A 19,458-nucleotide genomic window follows, 5' to 3' on the forward strand; every position below is an offset into this window, starting at 1 on the left:
TGTTCCCCAACTTTTATGCTGCTTTTTTATAAGTACTATAAACATTTCACTGATTATCTCCAAATCAGTGTTTGGGAGCTTCACACATAATTTACTTACATGCCGTAAATATTATCCAAGCTTTTCTTTGTAATCAGCAAAGATTATTTAATTATAATTTCTGTTTACACTAGGTTCATACCATATGCTGGCTCCTGAAATGAATGAGCTATATTTTCAAACACTTTTCAGGGCATTGGATAAAACATTATAGTAACATCAATGTCCATATAAGACACTTGCAAAAGGTACAGCTCTTCCAGTTTCTTTAAAAAATGGTATCCCTTATTAATAAAATAAATCAATTTCTATAAAATACTCACACATAAGGCACTAGCTCTGTTAAGGAGTAGTTTGGGGGCACAGTTATTCCACTCAAATAGGACATGATAACAATCTCTCGCATTGTCCGAGAATCTAGACCCCTGAAACCAAAATTTTAAAAATCAGAATAATACATTATTTGACATAAATATAATGCTTTGATGGCATGTAATTAGTTTTTCCTATCGGTTATATGTTAGGTTTTGGAGCAAAAGAGCTGTTTATCACATCTTGGTGATACAATTTATTTCCAACACAAACACATTACCTCTCAATTATCTTAAAAAAATGTTCTAAGCCACTAATGTTTCAAAATGAGCATACTATTCACATGCTCACCACAACAAGCACAGCCCGGATAATACCTGAAAAAGTCTACACTAATTTTGCAGCACTCAGAATTGCTATTTTTTGTGTGTTGGAATATGTGGCATAGCATTAGACTAATTGTGATTGTGGATGTTAAATTATCATCTCTGTCATAACTGGTAATCAGTTTTTTAATAATATTTTTCACCGTCAAGCTTGTATCAACTGAGCTACCACTCATAAGATGCTCTGTTTAAAAATACAGAAAAAAGATAATAGTAAAAAACTAGGAAAAGTGAACTACAAAATTAAACTGATTTCTATACACAATTACAAGCACTTGAATACATTAGATGGTAACAAGTCACTCATCAAAATAAAAGTTGCATACAGAAGTTTGAGTTTGTAATTTAGTTTCCTAGTATTTTACTGTCCTTATTTGCCTTTCTTTTTAAACCACTATCCAACGGTGATTTGCTTGGAAATCAAAACCAGATAAGACTGGAGCCTGAAAAACTCAGCTTTTTAAGATGGCCTTAAGCATGCTGCTGGTAGCCTATAATGAATATTACCAATTCCAATTAAGGGGCACTTTAACCTCCACAACAACAAACAAAAAAGACCTGCTGGTAGCAGAAATAGATATTAATGGTCATGCACTATTTATGTTGTTAGTATCGACCACACATAAACTTTAATATCTAATGGAAGCACCCAACACAGCATGATCTACAGTGTGACTAAAATCAATTATCCTAAGACAGAAATAATGAACAACCAGCAATTTAATGGAACATTGTTTAAATTAACAGTGAAGTTATAAAATCAGTTACTGAGCTTTTGCATTTATTACACTTGAAAACAACAACTAGACAAACAGGAAATAAATATACATAAAAATAAAAGTATCATGAAAGGCCTTCAGTAAGCTAAGCAGAGTTTCCACAGCAGTGATTTTCTTGTGTCTGAAATAGAAAATCTACAATTAGTTTGAATTATCAGTTTGGTTTACAGCAGTGAGACATGAACTTTTAATATGAAAACTATTCAAAAGCTGAGGATTGTTCAATGAGAAAAAGAGATACACCTGTGTCACCATCGTATCTCGGGCAAAGATTACTATCAATGTGTTCTCCTGTAGGATCAACTCGAGGAACGAATCTCCACAGTCACGGAACAAGTCAATACATGAAATTGTAACAGAAAAGTAATAATAGATCAAATAAAATGTTTATGAATCCTAAAAATACAACAAGCTATAAGTTTATATAAAGTCAAAAATGTAACATGGAAATTAGCTTAATTTTTCTAGTTAACTCCTCGACAGGATAGAAGGAGTGACCCATGAGCAAACTCTTCTGTTTGGATTTTAAAGCACGTGGATTACTTTTGAATCCTTGTGGCAGCTTACTGAAAATGGATGCAGCAGAATACAGCACACCTATCTCTACAAGAGTCAAGGAGGTGCAATGCAAATGCACAGTGGATTCAGAAAATCCATTGAAATTAGTATTAACTTAGTGAAAGCTGCTAATTCTTGGGAATAAGCTGATATTGTTAACAAGCAATATTTTGCTGAATATATATGCATATTGGGAGGCCAATGTCAAAGTACCCAGAGCAATGAACAGGGGTCGACAACATCACTTATAGCCCAAACTGCCTTTTTCTGATCCAAAAATACCCTTTGACAATGGGAAGTGTTACCCCAAAATATAACATCATACATCATAAGCGAATGAAAATAAGCAAAGTAGACTACTTTTTACATCAAACTATCACTTACATTAAAACAATGGAAAATCCAGGATGGAACATAAAAATATTATGAGAAGGAAGGTTGCTATTTACTCTAGCATATAGCAGATATACTGAGTTGCAGATAGGCACAACAAAAAAACTCTCACAATTAAAGCTTTCGGCCGCTGGCCTTGCTCAACAATAGCCCCCCCCCCCCCACACACACACACACAAATGCAACTCACACACATGACTGCAGTCTCAGGCAGCTGAAACCACACTGCAAGCAGCAGCACCAGTGCATGATGGGACTAGCAACTGGATGGGGGTAAGAAGGAAGCTAGGGCGGGGTGGGGGAGTGGGGGAGGGACAGTATGGTGGGGGTGGCGAACACTGAAATGCTGCAGGTTCCATGGAGCTTATGGGAGAGTTAGGGATGGGGGGGGGGGGGGAAGGCAAAGTAGCAGAAAAGGAGAGAAAAAGACTGCATGTGGTGGTGGAATGGTGGCTGTGTAGTGCTGGAATGGGAGCAGGGAAGGGGCTGGATTGGCGAGGACAGTGACTAATGAAGGTTGAGGCCAGGAGGGTTACGGGAACGTAGGATGTATTGCAGGGAAAGTTCAAACCTGTGCAATTCACAAAAGCTGGTGGTGGTGGGAAGGATCCATACGGCACAGGCTGTGAAGCAGTCATTGAAATTAAGGAAATCATGTTTGGCAGCGTGTTCAGCAATAGGGAGGTCCACTTGTTTCTTGGCCACAGTTCGTCAGTGGCCATTCATGTGGACAGATAGCTTGTTGGTTGTCATGCCTACATAGACTGTAACACAGTGGCTGCAGCTTAGATTGTAGACAACATGACTGGTTTCACAGGTAGCCTTGCCTTTGATGGGATAGGTGATGTTAGTGACTGGACTGGAGTAGGCGGTGGTGGGAGGATGTATGGGACAGGTCTTGTATCTAGGTCTATTACAGGGGTATAAGCCATGAGGTAAGGGATTGGGAGCAGGGGTTGTGTTAAGGATGAACAAGTATATTGTGTAGGTTCAGTGGATGGTGAAATACCGCTGTGGGAGGGTTGGGAAGGATAGTGGGCAGGGCATTTCTCATTTCAGGGCGTGACAAGAGGTAATCTAAACCCTGGTGGAGAATGTAATTCAGTTGCTCCAGTCCTGGGTGGTACAGGGTTACGAGAGGATGCTCTTCTGTGGCCGGACAGTGGGATTTTGGGAGGTGGTGGGGGACTGGAAAGACAAGGCATGAGAGATTTGTTTTTGTACAAGGTTGGGAGGATAATCATGGTCAGTGAAGGCCTCAGTGAGACCCTCGGTATATTTCAAGAGAGACTGCTCGTCACTGCAGATGCAACGACCATAGGTGGCTAGACTGTACGGAAGGGACTTCTGGGTATGGAATGGGTGGCAGTTATCGAAGTGAAGGTATTGCTGGTGGTTGGTAGGTTTGATATGGATGGAGGTACTGACATAGCCATCTTTGAGGCAGAGGTCTACATCTAGGAAGGTGGCTTGTTTTGTTGAGTAGGATCAGGTAAAGCAAATGGGGGAGAAATTGTTGAGGTTCTGGAGGAATGTGGATAGGGTGTCCTCACCTTCGATCCAGATAGCAAAGATGTCATCGGTGAATCTGAACCAGGTGAGGGGTTTAGGATTCTGTGTTTTTGGGAAGGATTTCTCTAGATGGTACATGAATAGTTTGGCATAGGATGATGCCACGCGGGTGCGCCCATAGCCATACCCCAGATTTGTTTGTAGGTAATGCCTTCCAAGGAGAAGTAATTGTGGGTGAGTGAGTGTGTGTTCCTGGCGAATAGGAAGGAGGTTGTTGGTTTGGAATCCATCAGTCATTGGGAAAGTTAGTGTTCAATAGTGGTAAGGGTAATAGGTCAAAGGTGTTGGTCCACAAGAGCAGAAATTCTTTGTGTTGCATTCTACACAGGCATGACTACCAAAAAGCTGTCTGTCTGCATGAATGGCCAACGACAAACTGCGGCCAAGATACAACTGGGCCACCCTGTTGCTGAACATACTACCAAACATGATCGCCTTAATTTCAATGCCTGCTTCACAACCTGTGCAATATGGATCCTTCCAACCAGCACCAGCTTTTCTGAATTGCGCAGTTTACCTGCATTCCTGTAACCCACCTGGCGTCAACCTTTGTTTGTCACTGTCCTCACCCATCCAGCCCTTCCCTGTTCTCATTCTAGCACCACACAGCTGCCATTCCACCACCACACCCAGTTTTTTTATTTCTCTCCTTTCCCACTACTTCCCCCCCCCCCTCCCACCCCACCTGTCCCCTGCCCACCATATAACCTGCAGCACTTCACCGTCCACCACCCCCACCAGTGCTTTCAGTTGCCTGAGACTGTAGTCGATGTGTGTGAGTTGCATCTCTGTGTGTGTGTGTGTGTGTGTGTGTGTGTGTGTGTGTGTGTGTGTGTGTGTGTGTGTGTGTACGTGCACACGCGTATGTGTGTCTAATTGTTGATGAAGGCCAATGGCCAAAATCTTTAATTGTGAGAGTCTTTTTGTTGTGCCTATCTGCGACTCAGCATCTCCGCTATATGGTGAGCAGCAACTTTTCTTCTCATAATATTATCACTTACTTTCACAAGATCCTGAACATGGGCTTTCCACAATGGTTTACTGTCTATCTGAACACCCAGAAATTTGATCATATGCCCATTTTGTGTACCTAAAGTTTCAGGTTTTGTTGAACTATGTGTTAGAAATTGTACAAACTGAGTCTTACTGTGATTTAGTGTTAGTTTATTTTCTACAAGCCATGAACTTATATCTTGAAACTGCGCTATTTGAAACACTGCCAATGTTGCACACAACATCCTTTACTACCAAGCTAACCGAGCGAGGTGGCGCAGTGGTTAGACACTGGACTCGCATTCGAAAGGACGACGGTTCAGTCCCGCGTCCGGCCGTCCAGATTTAGGTTTTCCGTGATTTCCCTAAATCACTCCAGGCAAATGCCGGGATGGTTCCTCTGAAAGGGCACGGCCGACTTCCTTCCCCATCCTTCCCTAATCCGATGAGACCGATGACCACGCTGTCTGGTCTCCTCCTCCGAACCAACCAACCAACCAACTACTACCAAGCTAGTATCATCAGAAAACAAATATTTTATACTCACCTGTTATACTAGGAGGCATATCATTTATATAAATAAGGAGTGGCCCAGCACTGATCCCTGGGATAGCCCCCATTTAATTGTGCCCCCTCGGGCCCCACATCATAGCCATTATCAATACTGTGAGAATGACCTTCTGCTGTCTGTTCTGAAAGTAAGATGTGAACCAATTGTGAGCTACTCCCTGTAGTCCATAATGGTCCAACTTCGGGAGCAATATTTTGTGATCAACATGATCAAACGCCTTAGTTAAATCAAAAAATATGCCTAACGTTCAAAACCGTTTGTTTAACCCATTCAGTACATCACAGAGAAAAGAGAATATAGCATTTTCAATTGTTAAACCACTTCTGAAACCAAACTGTACATTTGACAGCAAATTATCCTCATATACAGAGCCTTTTCAATAACTTTAGCAAACACTGATGACATAGAAATAGGTCTAAAATTGTCTACATTATCCCTTTCTATCTTTTTATAAAGAGGCTTTCCTACTCAGTACTTTAATCACTCAGGAAACTGCCATTCCTAAAGGAAAAAATTATAAATATGACTAAGTACAGAGCTAATGTGTTCAGCACAGTACTTTAGTATTCTGCTAGATACTCCATCATAAACATGAGAGTTCTTAGTTCAAAAAAATGGTTCAAATAGCTCCGAGCACTATGGGACTTAACATCTGAGGTCATCAGTCCCCTAGAGTTCTTAGTCTTCAGTAACTTAATTACCGACTCAATCTCCCCCTTGTCAGTATCATGAAGGAGTATTTCAAATATCTGTCTCGAAAAGCCATTTTCCAAGAGAATTATATGATTCCCTGTAGAAACTACATTTTTATTTAATTCACCACCTATGTTCAGAAAGTGGTTGTTAAATACTGTACATATATCTGACCTATCGCAACAAACATTTTACTACATATTGACTTTATATCCTTGTCCTTGTGCTGCTGACCAGACACTTCCTTCACAACTGGCCATATCGTTTTAATTTTATGTTGTGAATTAGCTATTCTATTTGCATACCACAGACCCTTTGCCTTTCTAATAAATAATTTTGAGCAGTTTACAGTAATGGGCTACTGTAGTTCGATTGTGACTTTGATATAATTCCCATTTTGTTCTGCATGATATCCTTATCTCACTACTCAGCCGCCCAGGCTGCCTTTTATTGCTAGTAACCTGTTTTGAACACTCTGATGGAAAGCAACTTTCAAAGAGCTTGAGAAATGTGTTAAGGAAAGCATTAAATTTGTCATCTATGTTATCAGCACTATAAACATCCTGCCATTTTGTTCCCTGATGAGGTTAAAAAAAAACTCCTTGCTGCCACTGGATTAGCTTTCCTGCATAGTTTGTGATTATACAAAACATTTGTTTGAGTACAAAAACCTTTTAGCGATAAAATTTGCGCATCATGGTCTGAAAGGCCATTCACCCTTTTACTAACAGAATGTGGATCTAGTAATGAAGAACAAATGAAAATATTGTCTAGGGTTGTGCTACTGTTCCCCTGCACCCTGGCTGTTAAAAAAAAGGTCTGCATCAGATCGTATGAGTTTCCCCTGCACCCTGGTTGGAAAAAATACAGTCTGCATCAGATCATATGAACTTAGGAGCCCTTAAAACATACTTTTTCTTGCACAATCATATACAAAATTAATACTGAAGTCACCACACACAACTAATTTTTGTACTTCCTGTAAAATGAACCAAAAACCTTCTCTAGGTTGAGCAGAAATGCTCTGATGTCAGAATTAGGGGACCTATAAATAACAACAATCATGAGTATAGTTTCACTAACTTCAATTGCCCCTGCACAACATTCAAATACATATTCAGTGCAGAGCTTTGATATATGTACGGACTCAAATGGAATACGGCTTTTTATGTACATGGTTGCTCTCCCAGTCCGCAAACAACCCCTTGAAAAACAGCCAGCTAATCTATATCCTGGTAAAGGAAGCCTCTGAACTGTCACACTATTTAAGTGATACCAATGCTGCCAGAGTGAACATCTATAAGCAGTTAACTAAATTTATCTCTAATACCTCTTATATTTTGATGAAATATGCTAACTCCTTCACGAGGCACTCAAGCACTCACAACAGAGTCACAGCACTTGGGTATCATCAGATAAACCACTGGTCAGCCATGCTCAATAATAAAGAGGAACAGTTATTGATTGAAGCAGAATGTGAGCACACAATTTTATCACACAACATAGAGTATGTGCAAATAACAGTCCACATTACTTACACAACATTTCTGAATGGAATACTATTAACTGATTCCTTAATGGAATATACTATCAAAAATGTTACATTTCTATATACATTCTTACAATCGCTGAGTGTATGACTTGACCTTCAAATGAGATGGCTTGATGTCAGCTTTGCTATCTGTAACAGTAGGCAACTGATATGCCAGTATGTGTCTGCATTACCAGTGCATGTCTGCAATAGCTAGCAACACACAGACTTCTGCGTGCACTTGGAATGCCACCTCCAAATTAATTATGGGTAGTCAGTACCACCTTCATTGCCAGTTCTATATTTAACTTGGATGCTTAATGCCTTTAAGCGATAAGCTCGTAGGCTGTCTGACACAAACAGCTGCCACATGTCTGTTCATTGCAAACATAACAGATTGTGGTCTAGTACAGACAGCTCCTCAGCCCTAACTGCAAAAACAGTCTGGACATGATTTCCATGGCTCAAAACAACATTGCATATGCAGAAGCAATCTTACGCAACACCCGACCACAGATTTAGTCTCTGCTATTGTTTGTTGTTCGATGTCTGACAAAAAGCGAGGGATTTCATAATTGATGTGTAAAATGGGGTCACACGAAGTTGATGGTGTATGAAACACTAGTGGAAACTGAAGAGGGTGTGATTGGTAGAGTTCTAGCTGCCTACCTCACTGTACAACAGACAGCCAGGATATTTGAGAGAATGCAGCAAATTTTTTGTTATGTTGTAACACACACATTGAGACTGGTGCCTGTCACTCTGAAAATTTGCTGTGTACTTCAATTGTTGCTATAAAGGTGCAAATTGTTTATGTCAATAAAGAAACTAAATATTTAATTTTCTACCATTAGTTCCATATTTCAACATATTCAGTTTAGGGCCCTCTATTGCCTAATATTGACCCCAAAATCTTTGCACACATAATGCTTTAGTACCTGCAACTAGTGCTGTGTAAGCACCTCTGTGATGACCTCATGATGAAACATATTGCTCTTCTTTGGATCTTTTTTGTCTACTCTATTAATTCTACGAGGCAAGGGTCCCAGAATGAGAAGAAATGCTGTGTATAATGATTACCTAATATTTTATTGGCAATTTACTGAATTTTGGAAAGCTAGTAACAAAACTGAAGACAAAAATAAATCCAGGGAGTGCTGAATCTACAGGAAAGCTTTGTTGTGTGAAAATACACTAACACACAGATTCATAAAATACAGAATTTTGTGTGTAAAAATTGTCCATGACCCCATCACAACCAAAACGTGTGTGCATTGGTTAACCAATCATTCATTATTTCCTGCTTAGGAGAGAAAAAAAGTTTCAACAATTTCCATGCTCTTTTTATATTCTTTTCTCTTGAGAAGAGCCATACGTAATTTAAATTTCCATTCTGTTTACACTCAGCTACACGGCTCACACCTCAAATGTTAACATATGACTATTCCTTTGTGAAACATTCAATATGTCCTCAGAAATAAGAGTAAGCCAGATCTTTGACTTACAGAGAAAGTGTTCTTAGTGAGTTGATGAAAATACTTCATGGACTAATACAGAATACCAGCTTCCTACTACTTCTGCCCCTGTAGAGAGACTGAAGGGAATATTGGCTTCCAGTACCCGTGGGAGAAAGGATAAAGCAGAGAATGGTTTCAACACAACCTTCGACTGAACAATGGATAAAAACCAAAAAAAGAAAATACAGATTTTTTTAAAGTTATCTATACTGCAAATAATATAGAACATTAAATTTGAACTAGTTACCTCGGCTCACTGGGAAGACGGCTGGACAGTATTCAGCCAAAATATTAGAAGAAGTCGAGATTATGTGGCGGCATGCCAGAAATTTTATGGATCAGTCTTTGTGACACAAAAATATGAAGACGCACATTAAATTTGATAACTAGTTTTGGTTGTTCATACAACTATCCTCATATCTGAAAGAACAAGCAGAAACAGAAAACTGCTTTGGATAAACTGTCTTAAACAGTTTTGATATTTAAAGTTGCTACACACCATATAGCGGAGATGCTGAGTCACAGATAGGCACAACAAAAGATTTTCACACTTAAGTCTTTCGGCCATTGGCCTTTGTCAACAATAGACACACATTCGCGCACACACACACACAATCACGCAAATGCAACTCACAGACATGACTGCAGCCTCAGGCAGCAGCACCAATGCACGATGGGAGTGGCGACTGGGTGGAGGAAAGGAGGAGCCTGGGGCAGGAAGGGGGAGGGATAGTATGGTGGGGATAGCGGACAGTGAAGAGCTGCAGGTTGGCAAAGGGCACGAGAGAGATGGGGAGGGGGAGGAAGGAAGTAGCGGAAAAGGAGAGTAATAAAGAAAAATAAATAAAGAAAAATAAATAAAAAAAGGAATGGGTGTGGTGGTGGAATGATGGCTGTGTAGTGCTGGAGTGGGAGCAGGGAAGGGACTGGATGGGTGAGGACAGCGACTAATGAAGGTTGAGGCCAGAAGGGTTACGGGAAAGTAGGATGTATTGCAGGGAAAGTTCCCACATGCGCAATTCAGAAAAGCTGGTATTGGTGGGAAGGATCCATATGGCACAGGCTGTGAAGCAGTCACTGAAATGAAGGATATCATGTTTGGCTGCGTGTTAAGCAATAGAGAGGTCCACTTGTTTCTTGGCCGCAGTTTGTCAGTGGCCATTCATGTAGACAGACAGCTTGTTGGTAGTCATGCCTACATAGAACACAGCACAATGGTTGCAGCTTAGCTTGTAGACCACATGACTGGTTTCACAGGTAGACCTGCCTTTGATGGAATAGGCAATATTAGCGACCCATACATCCTCCCACCATCACATACTTCAGTCCAACACAAGATGTGTCATGACAGCTGAACATTCCATAGTCCTCCATTTGAAAAGTGTCCTCTATTTGAAAAGCACTGTGAACAGTTGTTCAATGGTATGCACATAAACTCACAGACTGCTGTGGATGCAGATGGCTAACAGCTGTGTGTGCTTGCAAAGACTAATTAAGAACTGGCAGATAAAAGCAGTAGGTAGTGCACAAGTATGCACAGCTGCAAACCGTACTACAAAAAAGAAATATTATTATAGTATTAAAAAGTAAAAGAAAGGATTAAAGACAAGGGTAAGAAAAACAAATGTATCTGACAATCTAATGGCAAAACTATAGTGACAAAGTGACGATCACTTGAAAGAGAACATTTACTGGAAAAAGACAAATATATTTAAGTAATGTTGAAAGCCAAGGACTGCCATAAAAATACCAGACATTAACAACAAGCAATCAAAATAACAATAAAGGTTGAAAGACTGCCAATGTAGATGAACCGCTATTTGCCAGCACATGACTACAGTGAAGACCGATGTCAAATATGCTTGAGCAGATGGAAGCAGCAAGACAGAAATGCAGACTGCAATTGTCAGAACAACACACAACAAACAACTCTCCAGCAAACATCAGCTAAATACAATTAAAGAAGATCATCAAAAATATTAAAGAAGTAATATAAGATCAAGGGTTTTTTTCCTTACAACTATAAGTTTCTAATTACTCCAACAAATCCAGTGTCATTCGTTTGGGCCCATTGCACAACATCATACCACATCCAATACCCTATACCACATAGCCCTCTCAGTGATGTGCACACCAAAGGGCAATTAATTTGTATGTTTCCTGAAACAAGTATAAAAAGAATGGCCCATCTGGCCAATGTAACACTGATCACAGTCATAACATTTAATTTTATACACTCACGAGTTATTTAATATGTCACGTTTAGGTTCAATTTGGCATTGAAGGTGTGTTTTTACTTTCTTAGTTTTCACAAATATAACCAGACTGTTCAGTTTTTTTGAGATGCAGCAGCTACAAACCTAGTTTTAATTCTGCAGTTATTACTGTTAGACAAAGTGCTGTCAGTCTTACTGTATATGTTGGCACTGTTTTTTGACTAATCTTTACCTTGATTGTTATGTCGTTACTTTTTTACATTACTGTACCTTGAAATATATTCTTGAAGACTGATTAAATCAATTTATAGAAATTTTCTGTTCCTGCTTGTGCTTTCGGACCTGGAATGATTGTATGAACAATCGAAACTAGTTATCAAATTTAATGTTGTATATGTTTTGCAATTGGGACAATTGGAAAGTTTTGTATAAGTTTTTAAAAATACTTAGTTTTGAAGTGTACCATGAATGTCAGAAATTAAGTTTGTGTTATTAGTGCAGTTGAGGCTTATATCACTCCTATTTAGAGCCCATGTTTCAGGAGAATGACTCATGCGTGCACAATGACAGATGGTCTGAAGCAGGTTCAGTCGAGTACATAGTTCTAATTTTCATATGCTAAAGGACAGTAGTGGACAGGACTAAACAGAAAGAACTCTAATATAGTTAAGAATTTTGACCACCAGAGTCCAGTAGTGCACAGAGGCACTCAAGAAACAGGCCAAGAGAATGTTTTTGCGAATCGTTCTGTTTATTTCTTGAAGGCTGTTTTGTTTATTTATGTTTATACAGTTTTGTATATGCTATTAGCAGTGTGAATGATGCGTGAATGTGGTCTAAAGTAAATATGTAGATGATTGGTCTACTGATGAACACTATACAAACTAGTGTGAGAAAGTTTTAAGACAGTGTGAATGCAGAAGACGGGGAATTTTGTATCATAGTATGTTAATTAAGTTTATGGTAAAAGGAAAGCTAATTCGAATACAAACAAAAATAGTTAATAATGTAAAGTGTAAATAAAATATCATAATGTTAAATATTTATTTTAGGAAAAAGTACAGTTCAAAAGTGTGTTATTTGTAGATCAGTTAATCATGAAAAATGCGAACTAATGCAGGAAATATTTTTTTTTTTTTTTTTTTACTTCTATTGGCCTTAAAGAAAACTGATCAATCAGTATGGAGTATTCTTCACACATCTTTTCCCTGGAACATATAGAATGTTTACAGCCTTTCAATGGTACGGTCAAGTGTAGTATGAGCTCCAAAAAGGAAGTTATAATTTGCCAGTTTTAGTTATGCTACATGTTTCAAAAGTGTTTTAAAGTGAAGGCATGTTTATTCCAGTGTGGCTTTTTAGAAAGTACTGATTTTTAAGTAATTTTGTGTGTGAGAAAAGACAGTAATTGAGTAGATCGGTGACTAAAAACTTGAGTGCATTAGATACCAATAAACTTAATAGTATGGTGAGCATTTTCATTTGAGAACAAAATCCATTTTTAGTGGCTGTTCGGATTTTGGGAAATACGTTACCATAAATGTGCTAACATGAACGAAAGTGTTTGTGCATGACTGTGTTAAGATTAGCATGGGCTTGATAGTGAACGTGTACTTTATCAAGAATCAGAATATACCAGCATTTCGCCAGTATTTCCACCTTTCATTCAAAATTAAGACCTTTTTCTGACTCTTGGAATAGTTATGCTGCATTCAGCCTGATGCGAGTTGCAGTACGGTAGGTTTCTGCTCAGCTTTCCAACCAGAGACCTGCTGTAATGAGTTGACAGGTAGGTGCAAGTAAAGGATGAAAGGAACCACGCCGCCGCAAACAGTGCAGGAAAACTGATACGGCAGATGAAGGAGGTCAGGCTCGCAGTTTCAGCACGCCGCGGCTGCAGCATTCAACAAAAGATAAGATAAGTTTGTTACATTTGTTGTGTGTGTGTGTGTGTGTGTGTGTGTGTGTGTGTGTGTGTGTGTGTGCGCGCGCACGCGCCCACAAAGACTGAGTAACATGGAAAGTGATAAAGATTTTGTAAATAAGACAAAAGAGGAAGAACTCACATTCAATTTAAGTGCTTCACAAACTAGCACACCCGAACAGAGAAAAGAAGTAGATTTTAAAGTAAAAGAGGAGGTTTTTGACAATATTTCTGTGTTATTTATGGACAGTGGAGTAGAATCTGTTTCAGGGATGTCAGTTAATGTAAATAGTGGGGATGGTGTATATCCTGAAAGTGACATTAAGCATGAGATCAGTAACAACCAACTGCGTGTTGACGGTGTTGGTAGTGTTACTAAATCAAATGTGTCAAATGTGGATACCAAATTTGGTATAGTACTGGTGGAATGAGGTAAACAGGAAACAGTGATGCAGAAAATAGAGCCTGGAGGTATGGAAGAAATGTTTGCGGCATTAATGGGTTCCATAAAAGATGGAAACAAACAACATACTAATTTGGTTGAAACAATTGGTCACAAAATTAGTAAACTTGATGAAATGCTCAAAAAGCAGACTGCTGTTTTAAAAGAAACGTAGAAAAATGATTTGAAGCCATTAGAAAGTAAAGTGGATGGCAAAATTTCTCAAGCTGAGAATAACTGCCAACAATTCATTAAAACTGTAAAAAGTGAATTGCTATTGGAAACAAACAAAGGGTAGATTTGATAAAAGAAACTGTGCGGGAAGTAGAGGTCAAAATAGCAGTGGTAGAGTCTATATGTGTAAATGATCACAAATTGTTAAACAGTAAAATGAGTTCTGAATATGCCAAATGTATGAAGTAAGTATAAAGTGTGTCTGACTGAGTGGGTGTGCCTGAAGAAAATATTCTTCAGCTAACTAACCAGGTAGAAGAGGTTGAAAATAAGTTGGATGAGCATAGCAGTAGATAATGCCAAGGTGAAATTAACCTCAGACATCGAACTAACAGTAGTTAGTGTAGTTTTGTAGCAGAATCATCTGAAATATCATATATCACTAACAGGCAGTTTTTACATTTTGATCTAACAGAAAATGTACATCCAAAAGAATTTTGGAATGACTTTGAAGGTGTTCTACCTAGCTTGTGGTCAGACAGACAAAAAATAGGGTTTATTATGTCTGAAGTCTTGGGAGAGGCTATGTGGTAATTTCTGAAATAAATGGGAAAGATGTGGTTGTACCATTTTTTTGAAAAAAATAATATGACCAAAGAAGAAGTAGCCAGTATACCAATCAGGTATTGTAGAAGGATGGAAGATTTGGAGGACTAAGTGAGTACGGGGATGGACCCTGAGAAAATGAAGGTGGTACAAGAAAAAATAGAACAAAAAGCAAAAGAGGTGCCGGTGATGTGAGCTAAGCTTGGAGGCCTCAGAGGGCATTGCAACCCATGCAATGCTCGAGGTTTGACAAACACCAGGTGCTCGAGTTTCTGACAATGCTATTTCAGTTTCTTTTCGTATTGTCAATCTTCCCTTCAATCATTCTGAGCTGAATCTATCATCTTTAATTTTCTTCTCTATTAGTGAAGGTAAAGTATTTGACAGCCTCAGAGGGCATAATGGTGGTTTCTTATGACAAAATAAGTTTTATGGTGAGAAAAATGGGGGTCAAATTGTAATGGGGTGAAGTGACAATGTAAGTATATTGATGTAAGGTGATGACGTAAAGGGAAAGTAGAAAAAGGGTGTGTCATTCTGCTGAAAGTTGAGAGGAAGGATTGACTTATTCCCTGGTACGTGGGAGTGTACAAAGTACTGATGTACCAGTTAAAATAATGACAGGTAAGAAGAAATATCCTGTTGGAAAATGTAAAAATAAATTAGAGGCTAAGTGAAATATAGGGAATGGATATGACAAGTACAGTTAATAAAGGAGATTTTGATGATGAGTACTAAAGTGTAATGTTCAGGAAAAGGCATTTTGTTATGATGTAATGGGATATACAGTGGCCACCTAGTTAAAGGAAGTTTAACAAATATAACAAAAAATATACCTGGATAAAACTGAAGGACATTTATTATGAAAGGAATGTGAATGAATGTGAAGATTATATATATATATTGTAAACAAAAAAACTTATTTCTGTTCAATAGTGGTAAAAAAGAAGAAGAAGAAGAAGAAGAAGTGATGCAAAGAGACAATGCATAAAAGTGGTAACTATGTATCATAAAAGTCTGTAAATAATTGCTTTGCGTGAAATTGTTTTTCGCAGTTAAATGTTCTCAAGTTGAGCTAAAGTAAAGAAAAAGTTTAAGTTTTGCTTTCTATAGCAACTAATTTCTTGAAAAAAATCATTAAGTCTTCTAAACGAAATGAAATTCTTATATTCTAATAAATAAATTCTTATTCCCCAAAAATTTCTAGTAGATTTGATCATGCTGATTAAAGTAAAATAAGGAAGCAACACTCTGTTAATTTACTTTCATTTGAAGTCAAGTTAAACGAAATATAAAATTTGTAAATAATTTCTTGTAATAATAATTGATTGTGTATTAGGATGTAGGTAAAGAAAGTAGCCTTAGACAGAAGTATGGTTTCAGGGACAACATTGCATGTAAACCCTGGAAGGACAGATATGTGGAGAATGAGGGAATGTTATGGACACTACAATGCAATGGTGCAATAATCAAAAACCAGGGAAATGTATGTGATGAAAAGATTATAGTGATGTGCTGGTGCTAAGGTAGAATAAAATACCATTATTAAATGGAAGGACACACATCACAGTGCCTTTAAATAAAAAAAGTGAATAAGTAGTTAACTTCAAAAGACTTTCATGAAGCATGAATTTACACTTGTTGAAAAAGTTATTAAAATGTTGAAAACATGTCTTGAAAATTTGCATCAATTTTGTCAGGTAAGAAATCATTTTTCATAAAGAAATTAAAAGATTAGGCTAGGTTAGTTGTAGACTGCCAAGTTCGGAGTAAGAAATTTATAATTTCAGTTTATAAGAATGAGAATTTTCTGAAAGATTAAAAATTTGAAGCCAGGATTGATAATTTGTATAATTCTAAAATTTTTGGAAAAAAACTTTATAATTATAGGGCCCAGACTGCCATATGTCACTCCTGTCTAGAGCCTACGTATTGGGAGAATGACTCACGTGTGCACAGTGGCAGACGGTCTGAAGGGGATTCAGTCGAGTACCTTAAAGTAATGACAACTAAAAATGTGAGTGTGGATCTGGGTTGTATTGCCTTATTCCCCAAACCACCTTCCACTTTTTTACGAGAAGACTTACCTGGAATTTGCAACAACTCTTCTTTACTGAACAGCCAGCTGCTGAAAACCCTCTCGACTTCTTCTCCGTCGAATAACACTAGGTACGGAATTTTTAGAGTCTTTCTACTTATGAAATAAGTAGACATACAAGCTTTACTTTTCATCAACGAACGATGTATTTGACCTCCATACACAATAAAAATCTCACAGTCGGATGTTAGAAACAAATAGAGTTACAGTGAAAAGAAAGTTGGCTCGGATACCATGACCTTTCTTAACATGAATCATAAAATGAGTCTTGCCACTAACAAGGTTACGTCGATAGTCCACAAGAATACTTTTTCAACTGTTCTTGTTTTAATAACAATAGTCAATGCCACAATAAGCACAGAGCTGCATATAAACTCCATGGTTCTTCCTTAGGGTTGGGGAAGGAGACCAGAAAGCGAGTTCCTCGGTCTCGGCGGATACTGTCGTCCTCCCGAATGCGAGTCCAGTGTCTAACCACTGTGCCACCTCGCTCGGTCGGTTCTTCCTTACACACTCACTAAAACATCTACGGATTGCCCGACAGCTACTAGTCGGTGCCGTCCGACCACCACATCCACTTTCTTCCGTGACCGATTTTAAACTTGCGCGCACAAACGTGTGACGCGCAATAGGTAGGATTCTACCATCCCACACTCGTATCCAGAATATTGTGTGTTCGAGACAGTAAAAGGCCAAGTGGTTCTAGAATTTACACAGAAATTCACGATTCACTACATATCCCCCCCCCCCCCTCCCCTCAGATCGAAAATGCGATATTTTATACATAATCATTATGCAAATAATATCACTCACAATAACATTTCATATTTTAACAGTATACATTTCTTACATATGTTTATATACATATCTTTCCTTTCCATAACAATTCTCTGTTCTCTCTTGAACAATCTTTCGCTTACTGTTTCTCTACTCTTTTCTAATTTTATTTTGTTACTAAGACATGAGCATTTGCTCATGGTTTGAGTCAGCTTTATTAATATTTAGGAATTGTGAGAACTCTTTTTTCTTTTCTTTATTTCCTCTTCCCCACCCCCCCTTCAATCGTAAACTTCAGGTGTTTATGACACATGAGTAAACTATTTTCTATTCTTATCTTTTGTACCACCTTCCTCTTAGTATGTACTATTTTCATTATTTGTAGCTTGGAGGAACTCTGGAAGAAATGAAAGTGTTCTTTTGACTCTCATTTCGTTCCATGAAACATAATAATGCTAGTTGTTCATAGAATTCACACTCCCCACAATAATCCCAATAAAATTTGTGACTTTTGACACGATACTGTTCCCTTCTCCTAGGATCAGCGCCTATTCATTCCTTGTGGGTTCACCTTATGGGAGGACTTCCTCTTTCCATTTTGGTAGGTAAGTCCCTTACAAAACATCAGTATTTTTTAGGCCACAGATCGTCCTATCTCCACGTAGGTACGCCTGCCCTTTATACTTAGTGAATGCCGGGTACGCCCCCTTATCCTTTCTGAGTAGGCCTCACAGTTCATTACCCTAGTATATATTTCTATGTATACCATAATTAAGTATCTTCTGGTAAAGATATAAATCTATTTCAAACTTCACATTCATTTGTTAATACATCATTTACTCCCTAGAGTCCTCTACTTATCAACTTCTATATTTTCAATAGATACTATATCTACATATACTATTTACGTCCAACTATCCTTCAATTCATCAGTGTACTTATTACGTTGACATTACTTTCGTTTTCTTTCTTTGCTCATGCCTCTCTCTCGTATTTATCCATTACTCATTACTACTTTATAGTTGTTCATTATGTGTGTGCACCTCTTCTTATGTATATTCAATGTAGAACTGTCATAGCTTCCTACACATGTGCTCATATTTCCATATGTATACACATTTTCCCTACAACACCTGGCAATTCTCACATTGTGACAGGCTTCCTCTTACATGATTTAATGTTTGTGTAGAAGTGTATAATTGTGTATATGTGGATGTGTGTTCGTGTAGTCTGATTCCTCGGCCTTGTTATCTAAAGATAAGATTTAGGTTTTTAGTAACTACAGAAATAAGGAAGGACTTCAGCAATAGAAGTTTGTGAATATGGAAAGAGGGAAAAGATAGACAGATCCTCAAATGAGAAGTAAGAAACGAAAAAATAGATATGAATGCTAGGATTGAAGAAGAGAAAGAAGATAGCCCCAAAGACAGGAAATCCTTCCCATCCCCCATCCCTTGGATCCCTACCCCTCAGGTACTTGAGTGAGACACCACAGGTGGTTTGGTGTTAAATCGTCTCCTACAGAGCAGACTTATCCCACCTTCACCCTTTGAGGACCCCAAAGTAAATCCTAGCAACTCTGTGGAAACGGCAAATGATGAAGAATCAGGCACATCTGTTTGTGAGGGTTGTTTGAAAGGTGTGATGTGTGTTCTGTGTTAGTCATGATTTACCTGTTCTTGTAAATCATGCTTTTATCTACAATGCCCACCCCTTTCAAAATTTATACAAACCCTCCCATCTATATCACATCTCATAAAAGGTATAAAATACTCTATACAAAACAGAAAATCCATACACTACGGAATAACAGTTGTTCAGCTAGTCACATCTAATTATATTTTCCACAAATATACTACTCTATTTAGTTTATTTAG

At 38.2% G+C, this 19,458-nt stretch overlaps 1 protein-coding gene across 2 annotated transcripts in view; it reads right to left on the reverse strand.

The window, feature by feature from the left end:
* Nucleotides 1-19,458, reverse strand: part of LOC126190788 (polynucleotide 5'-hydroxyl-kinase NOL9) — a 70,859-nt gene that overhangs the window by 17,157 nt on the left and 34,244 nt on the right. For both annotated transcript variants that reach the window (XM_049931334.1, XM_049931333.1), the window contains exon 6: nt 363-464. In XM_049931334.1, the coding sequence (XP_049787291.1) occupies nt 363-464 (102 nt within the window). The remainder of the gene's footprint in view (nt 1-362; nt 465-19,458) is intronic.

Source organism: Schistocerca cancellata, chromosome 6, assembly GCF_023864275.1.
Source record: "Schistocerca cancellata isolate TAMUIC-IGC-003103 chromosome 6, iqSchCanc2.1, whole genome shotgun sequence".
Lineage (NCBI taxonomy): Eukaryota > Metazoa > Arthropoda > Insecta > Orthoptera > Acrididae > Schistocerca > Schistocerca cancellata.